The sequence below is a fragment of the Ceratotherium simum genome, chromosome 4 (genome assembly GCF_057802395.1).
Source record: "Ceratotherium simum simum isolate JZ-2026a chromosome 4, ASM5780239v1, whole genome shotgun sequence".
Lineage (NCBI taxonomy): Eukaryota > Metazoa > Chordata > Mammalia > Perissodactyla > Rhinocerotidae > Ceratotherium > Ceratotherium simum.
In genome coordinates this window covers 34865627-34874176 of record NC_141903.1, presented here as the reverse complement: position 1 = coordinate 34874176, position 8550 = coordinate 34865627, and the positions used below count along the sequence as shown (strand labels likewise).

At 40.1% G+C, this 8550-nt stretch overlaps 1 protein-coding gene and 1 long non-coding RNA gene across 3 annotated transcripts; one reads left to right on the top strand and one right to left on the bottom strand.

Moving 5' to 3' along the window:
* On the bottom strand, nucleotides 1–2233 carry TAF7 (TATA-box binding protein associated factor 7). Of its 2 annotated transcripts, none has more exons than XM_087429663.1 (2): nucleotides 2053–2233; nucleotides 1–1929 (listed from the first exon to the last, which is right to left on the bottom strand). In XM_087429663.1, the coding sequence occupies exon 2, from the start codon at nucleotides 1587–1589 to the stop codon at nucleotides 540–542; it is 1050 nt and encodes a 349-aa protein (XP_087285789.1). In that variant the 5' UTR covers nucleotides 1590–1929; nucleotides 2053–2233; the 3' UTR covers nucleotides 1–539. The 2 variants fall into 2 exon arrangements, with proteins under 2 accessions (XP_087285789.1, XP_087285790.1); XM_087429664.1 differs by having other exon boundaries at nucleotides 1–1676.
* A 131-nt stretch (nucleotides 2234–2364) lies between these two features.
* On the top strand, nucleotides 2365–8449 carry LOC147917243 (uncharacterized). The gene is made up of 3 exons (XR_015551941.1): nucleotides 2365–2694; nucleotides 5822–5910; nucleotides 8183–8449. It is a non-coding gene; the product is annotated as an uncharacterized LOC147917243 (long non-coding RNA).
* The last annotated feature ends 101 nt before the right edge of the window (nucleotides 8450–8550 follow it).

Genomic DNA, 8550 nt, shown 5'->3' with positions numbered 1-8550 from the left:
TTATGAGGTGAAAATTAGTTGCTTTTATTTATTGTGTTAAAACAACTTTAAGAAACTATTTGCAACTCTACATGTGGAAAATTGCTTTGAATAGCTAGGAAAATAGCTACTGCATAGGAAAACATATGCAAACTAGCTTCACTGCTTCCAGACTAGACTCTTCTTATTGATCTCAGATGTCACCACAAAGCAGCAACACCAGCTTTTGGCAAATGGAGAAACAGCAGCAAAGTCCTGCAGTGAGACTGTGATTACTAAGGTTGAACTGTTCATTCCACTAATCCTACAACTTTCCTACAATCACTTATCTGTCTATACATTCCTACTTTCTACAGGACAAACACCTAGCAAAGTGGTTCTGAGAGACAAATGAAATAGAAATTCACATTTATATTTGTTTATAAAACAAACACAATAGAAGGCAGTGGAGGAAACCAGAACTATTGCAAAATTATAATATCTAGTCCAGGTGATGAAGCCAAGAACTTTCCTTTAATGTTGACTAGTCTAAGGAATGAAATTCAGTATCAAAGCTCTTCTCACTTCTCTAGGAGTGATTCTAGCTCTTCCTGCAAAGAGCTGAGCTGCTCCTTTTCTCGGTCTTCCTTTTGTTTGAGTTCATCCAGCACAGCCTGAAATCTGTTCTTGAGAGCCAGGTTTTCTACTTTCATGATGAGATCTTCCTGTCGCTTTGCCCTGTCCTGTGTCTCCTGGAGCTTGCCTTTCATGTTATCAATCTGTTTCTGAATTCCCATAACCAGTGGATTAGTTCCCTCATTTTCTTGGTGCTGTTCATCTGATTCATTTAGCTTGTCCTGTAGCTGTCTTTCCAGATCTTCCTCAGTGTCAATGATGTTTATATCTTCTTCATCCTGATGCTGTGTCTCATCTTCGTCTTCACTGCTGCTGCTGAGATCATTGAATATCTCCCGAAGCTCATCGTGTTCTAGTGAGTCATGGCCCTGCCTGTGACCAGACATTCCTGGAGAAGAGATATCAAGGCCTTGATTTTCTGTTTCTTTTGTTTCATCTTCAGCAATTATTTCCCAACGAGTACTGACAGCTTCAGCATCTGTACTCAGCAACCGCTTCACTTCTTTTTCCACATCTGGAGATTCAATATACTTCTTCTTTGCTGTCTTCCGGAACCTTCTCTTTCTGACATTTTTTAGAGGCAGAGTAATTCCATGGTTCCATATAAACTTTTTCTCTTTGTCCTTATCCTTTTTCTTGCTTGCTTTGGGATCAGCAGTAGCAACTGGTTCCTCCACAGGAGGGCACAGATCACCATCAACTGTGGAGACAAGCATCTGACAGATATCAGCTGTCTTGTAAAAAGTTTTTTTATCAATGGTTTTCAGACTTTCCATAACACACGGCAGATCTACCAATTTTGAGGCCAGTGGGACCCGGTCCACTCTGACGATTCCATGACGCCCATCAGGGTGTAGCTCAATTGTCAGTCTGTCCTTCAGGTTGACATGACCAGACTGTACTGCCCGCCTCACAGTAGAGGCATATTCTGGAGGTAGCCGTAAGATAAACTGGCTTTCTAGTTCGTGAGGAGCATCATCTTTGCTCTTACTCATCTTTATTTCTTTCAGACTCACTTCTCCAATAACCACTTGTTGCACTAAAAAGTTCCAGCTATTGCAGCAGTTAGAAAGACCTGTTTGCTATGAATGGAAATCTTTAATTACAAATAGTTCTCGGTAGTACAGCAGCTAAGCATCTATTTTCTCTTAATTTTCAATTAAGCCCCAAGTCTTTCTAAATATTCTGTGCCTGAATACCAGTGGTTACTGACACCATGACTTATTCAGTTCGGTCCATTTAGATCTACTAGCTGCAATGCCAAGTTCCAACCTCTAGATGCCGCTGCCGAACAACGCAGAGAAAGCAAGCTAGCAAGAAAGCAAATGGCGGCTCCTGCAGAAAGATTTTCGGCACAGAAAGTAAGGCCCAGCAGACACTCCCAATCCACAAAAGGTCCCGGAACAAAGATATTCAAAAAGCGGAGCGCAGTGAGCTCTCTTCGCCTCGGGTACTTACAATCCAGTGACGACTATAAACCCAGCTTATCCGGACAGGAGCCAGCGGAAGCAGCAGCAACTCGGCGCGAGGCGGCCGGGCCGAGCGTCTCCTTCCTGATTCCTTTGTTCTTCCCGGCTCGTGGCAAAGCGATCCGCTACTGCTTATCAATGAAATGGCCCAGGATGGGCAGCCCGAAAGCGCACCGGGACGCGCAGCGCCCAGCGCCAAGCTGCAGCTCCGCAGCGAGACAAACCTCTGGGCGGAGCTGCAGACGTAGCGGAGGAGAAAGCACTACGTCACTGCGCGAGGCGGCTGGCGGCTGTGAGTGACAGCACGCCTCACGCGGAAGTACGGACTGCCCCAGCGCGCGCAGGCGCAACGCACAATTACGCTATCCGGCGTGATTTGGATTCTCGCGAGAAGTTGGCTTTACGCGTTAAAAGTGACAGTGTTTCATAAACAGTTATTGGTTTGAGAAAATTTAGAGAAAACTGTTCCAAGAAAGACGTAGGTCCTGCCGCCACCCCCGTCGCTGAGCCAGAACTTTCACCGGATCGCCGTGGGGCGGGACAGCGTCTAGGCTTCCGGGTGATTTCCGGAAATAGGGCGTCCGTGCGCAAAGCGTCTTTGCTTCTGGAAACGGCTCGGATGCTCCCCCGGGTATATCCAATATGGAGCCGATACAACAATTTATAGTTAACCATACAGTGGATTTTAAAGTACCCAAGTTAGTCGAGTGAGGAGGACATGCTGCTCACTATATAATTCTATTTTTTGTTGTTGATTATGAAAATGCCCAAAGGGGACTCATGCCTCAGGGTCTGTTACCGTTTTGACGGACCCCAAGGGAACAAGGGTGGTTTCTCTTTTTAATATGTTTAGTTTAGATATAAATGTAAACAGAGAAGTAAGTGTTCTTCTGGAGGCACGTATTTGTTTAGATCAGAGTTGTCTGGTAGACAAATAGTCTGATCGAAGTAGAATATAACTGAAGTGTTACTACCTGCCACTCACTTGCCAGTAATTTTTAAATAGTTCGGAATGTTTTTCATTCCACCCTTGCTGTTTTGATAACTGTTTTCTGCTTGTCTCTTCTCTGGGTATTCAGGTATTCATCAACACGTATTTATAGTAGTTTGGCCTAACTATGTAACAGTTTCCACTTATTTATTTCCATTTATTTTTTAGTAGGATCAGCTTGGTAGAGCATCAAGGTCATTAAAAATTTAATTTCTGTCCTCTAAAATATTAACAACTGCATCTAAATTTGAGAGACCGCTCTTAAAATGGGACTAACATTTTCAAAATTCACTTTATTTCTTTATGTACTTATTGTCTCCCTCACCCCAGATTGGAAGCTCCATGATAATCAGGAGTCTTCTATCTAGTTCATCATGGCCCAATGCCTAGGATCAAAACGTGAGAGATATACAAAAAATATTTGCTAATTGAATGAAACAATTGATCCATCTAGAAAGAACATATAGTCTAACTTCCACAATAATTTGCGAGAGAAAATACATTCTATGTGACCTTAAAATGAGATAGAGCCACTTCATAAACATTTACTCTTTAGTCAAGGACAGTGCCAATTGTTATGAGCAGAGAGTTTTGCTAATAGTGTGTGTGAATGTGTCCTCTTTGGTTTAGGTAGACTGTCATACTGTGTATCATAGGAGGAAATTAAAGTGGTATGACACCAGTTTGGTTTTTTTATATTAAGTTTGAAGGAGATGTTATGCTCTTCAGATAACTGTACATGAGTTCTCTCTGTTCTATAATGTGTTGAAAAATCTTAGCTGATTTATCTGTAAGTTCCAGGATGATGTATTTCCTCTTTTTGAAGATGAAATTTTTTTTACTGTGCTTGTCCTTTAATTATACCTGATTTTACTTATTTTATAGATATGAGTTTAACAGCTAGCCTCTGCATAATGTTTTATTTAACCATATAAAATGTGAGTCCATGCTTATACATGAAAATAATGCAAATATTGCTTTGCATTTTATTGCCTGTGAGTTTTATGATGCTCAAATAATCCTTGTCAGAGAAGTAACTTGAGATAAATTCTATGCAATACTGATTTGCCAAAATTATGATGTATTTTAGTTAGTAAGCCTTTAAATGGAAGATTATCGGATATAATTAAAAAGGTTAACTGAAGTTTCCCCTAAAGTATCTACCTCTTTCAATCCCGAAACATATTTTCTGCTTTTGAAATGAATGCATTTTCTGAGTGCTGTTTTTTGTTTTTTGGGGTTTTTTGTAGGGGAATATTCACCCTATTCTATTGCCAATCTTCCTCCTTTTTTCTTCTCCCCACCCCCCAAACCCCAGTACATAGTTGTGTATAGTTGTAAGTTCTTCTGATTCTTCTATGTGAGCCACTGCCACAGCATGGCTACTGACAGACGAATGGTGTGGTTCTGCGCCCAGGAACCGAACCCCAGCCACGGAATTGGAGCATGCTGAACTTGAACTGCTAGGCCATGAGGGCTGGCTCTGAATGCTGGTTTTTTTGGAGGGGAAATTGCATTGATCCTAAAGCTAAGGGCTCTATCACATCATCATTACCTGAATGTCTATTGATAAATCCAGTTGTTTTTATTTATCAAAATCATTAGACATACAGAAACATTCTGAATTGATGAAAGAATTACACTCCGGTGGTTGTTCCACGGAATATCTGTGAGACAAGTGAACCAAAAGATTTGGGGAGAGCAATAAATTCCCCAGTGTGGTAACAAGTTCTCCAAAAACTTCCTTTCTATAATAAAGGAGTATCACAATCAGGCTAATGCTGTATGTTTGAAAATTTTCTGTAATAAACTTTTGATAAACTTTCAAGTTCCTTATACTGTGGAAGTTAAAAATTATGGGTGATGGGAGAAGCCTTGCTTATATTTTTGAGATAGAAAATTATAGGGGTGAGGAAATAGCAAACACCCCAAAAAAGTACACTTACATACTGCAATATCAGTATATAAACAGTAAAAAGCAGGTTAACTAAAATTTAGCAGTCTCCTGTATCAAATAGGATGCTTTCCATAGAAAAAAGACCAACCTAAGAAAAGACCAACAGTGGTTTAAATAATCAGAAAATCTGTTATCTCAAAAAAACAGGTAGTTGAGGGCCGGCCCCGTGGCTTAGTGGTTAAGTGCTCGAGCTCTACTACTGGCGGCCTGGGTTGGGATCACGTGCGCACACCGACGCACTGCTTGTCCGGCCATGCTGAGGCGGCATCCCACATACAGCAATTAGCAGGATGTGCAACTACGACATACAACTATCTACTGATGCTTTGGGGAGAAAAAGGGAAGAAGAAAAAAAAAAAGGTAGTTTAGGGCAGCTCTGTCCAATAGAAATATAAGAGCCACAAATGAAAGCCAAATATGTGATATTAAATTATCTGGTAGCCACATTAAAATGGCAAAAAGAAACGAATTAATTTCAATAACATTTTATTTAACCTAATAGTCCAAAATATTATCATTTCAACATATAATCAATGTAGAAATTATTAATAATGTATTTTATTCTTATTTTGTACTAAATCTTTGAAATCTTGCGTGTATTTTACACTTAACAGTACATCTCAGTTTGGACTAGCCACATTTCGAGTGCTCAAGGCCACATGTGGCTGGTGGTTACCATATCGGACAGTGCAGTTCTAGAAGTATGGCTGCCTCTAGGCATGATAGAATCATTGGCTGGCATAAATTGTTTTTTTCTTCCTAATTTTGGAGAATGGGCATTTATTTTTACTTTTTCTATTATTCTTTCAGCTTTGCCCTCATCTCCTTGTAAGCTTACAAAGTCTGTGGTCACAAGAAACCTGCCAACAGTAACTGGGGAACTTCCTTCCTTGTCTATGGTAAGTTTAGAGAGTGGCTCCCCCCAACCTAAGTCTGTCTTTCAATCTGATTGGACCAACTTAAGCCATGTACCTATCCCTCAATATGTACCTGTGGCTCAATAATAGTCACCAGGGGAATACCCTAAGCCTGTGATTTTCAAAATGGTAGGGAGGAGGTGATATTTGGTAATGTCTGGAGACATTTTTGATTGTCACAACTGTGGGGGTGGGGTCTACTGGCATCTAGTGGGTAGAGGCCAGGGATGCTGCTACATATCCTACAATGCCCAGAACAGTCCCCCCACAGCAAAGAGTTATCTGGCTCAAAATAGTTCCAAGCTTGGGAAATCTTGCCCTAAGTTTATTATTTTAAGTCTGTATTCCTAACTAAACACTGACAAGAGGACCCCATTATTGGGTTTAGATCTATCAGAACCTACTACAGCTCTGAATACATTCAGCTTCCCCTTAGGTACAGGGAGGGTGGACACCTAAACTAAAAGAGAAGTGTTAGAAGAGAGGAAAGGGCTTGGGCAACTGTCTCAGTCCTGTCAGGCTGCTATAACAAAATACCATAAACTGAGGGGATTGTAAACAAGAGAAATTTATTTCTCAGTTCTGGAGGCTGAGAAGTCTGAGATAAAGGTGCTGGCAGATTTGGTGTCTGGTGAGGGCAGGCTTCCTGGTTCATAGATGGCAGTCTTTTTGCTGTGACCTCACGTGGTAGAAGGGGTAAGGGAGCTCTCTGCAACCTGTTTTACAAGGGCACTAATGCCATTCATGAAGATTTCACCCTCATGACCTAATCACCTCCCAAAAGCCCTACCTCCAAATATCATCACACTGGGGGTTAGGTTTCAACATATGAATTTGGGGGGGGACACAAACATTCAGTCCATAGAGGCAACTAATAGTATCCGTGAAAGAGCTGATTATTTGGGGGATTATAATAATATATATGTAATTCCAAAAAACATACAAATGGCCAGTGAGCACATGAAAAAATGCTCAACTTCACTAACTGTTAGGGAAATGCAAATCAAAACAAAAATGAGATAACAGGTCACACCCATTAGGATGGCTACTATCAAAAAAACAGAAAATAACAAATATTGGCAAGGATGTGGAATAACTGAAGTTAGTTCTGTTGGTGGGAATGCAAAATGGTACAGCCACTGTGGAAAACAGTGTGGTGGTTCCTCAAAATATTAAAAATAGAATTACTATATGATCCAGCAATTCCACTTCTGGGTATATACCCAAAAGAATTGAAAGCAGGGTCTGGAAGAGATATTTGTACACCCCTTGTTCATAGCAGCATATTCACAAAAGCTAAAAGTTAGAAGCAACCCAAATGTCCATTAGCAAATGAATGGATAAGCAAAATGTGGTACATACATACAATGGAATATTATTTAGCATTGAAAAGTAAGGAAATTATGACATATGCTACAACATGGAAGAACCTTAACGATTTCATGCTATGTAAAATAAGCCAGTTACAAAAAGACAAATCCTGTATGATTCCATTTATATGAGATATTTAGGGTAGTCAAAATCATAGAGACAGAAAGTAGAATGGTGTTTGCCAGGGGCTGGAGAGAGGAGAGAATGAAGAGTTATCATTTAATGAGTATAGGTTTCAGTTTTACAAGATGAAAAGAGTTCATGGTAGTGATGGTTGTACAACATTATGAATGTATTTAACACCTCTGAACTGTACACTTAAAAATGGTTAAGATGGTAAATTTTATGTTATGCGTATTTTACCACAATAAAAAAAGAAAAAAGACCTACCAGCTGGGAGAAATATTTGCAAATCATATATCTGACAAGGGGTTAATCTCCATAATATATAAAGAACTCACACAACTGAACCACAAAAAACAAACAACCTGATCAAAAAATGGGCAGAGGATATGAACAGACATTTTCCCAAGGAAGATATACAGATGGCCAATAGGCACATGAAAAGATGTTTGACATCACTAATCATCAGGGAAATGCAAATCAAAACTACGGTGACATATCACCTTACAGCCATTATAATGGCTATAATCACCAAGACAAAAAAATAAATGTTGGAGAGGTTGTGGAGAAAAGGGAACCCTCATTCACTGCTGGTGCAAATGCAAACTGGTGCAGCCTCTACAGAAAACAGTATGGAGATTCCTCATAAAGTTAAAAATAGAAATACCTTATGAGCCAGCTATCCCACTACTGGGTATTTATCCAAAGAACTTGATATCAACAATCCAAAGAGGCTTACGCACCCCTATGTTCATTGCAGCATTATTCACTATAGCCAAGAAGTGGAAGCAACCCAAGTGTCCCTCGACTGATGATTAGATAAAGAAGATGTGGTATATATATACAATGGAATACTACTCAGCCATAAAAAAGACAAAATTGTCCCATTTGCAACAACATGGAGGGACTTGGAGGGTATTATGTTAAGCGAAATAAGCCAGACAGAGAAAGACAAACATTGTATGATTTCACTCATATGTGGAAGATAAACTAACACATGGACAGAGAGAACAGTTTGGTGGTTACCAGGGGGAAGGGTGTTGGGGGGTGGGCACAAGGGGTGATGGGGTGCATTTATATGGTGACTGACAAATAATAATGCACAACTGAAATTTCACAATGTTATAA

What these genes read in the sequence shown, in the direction of transcription:
- TAF7 (XM_087429663.1), bottom strand. Translation starts at nt 1,589, where the DNA reads ATGAGTAAGAGCAAAGATGATGCTCCTCACGAACTAGAAAGCCAGTTT.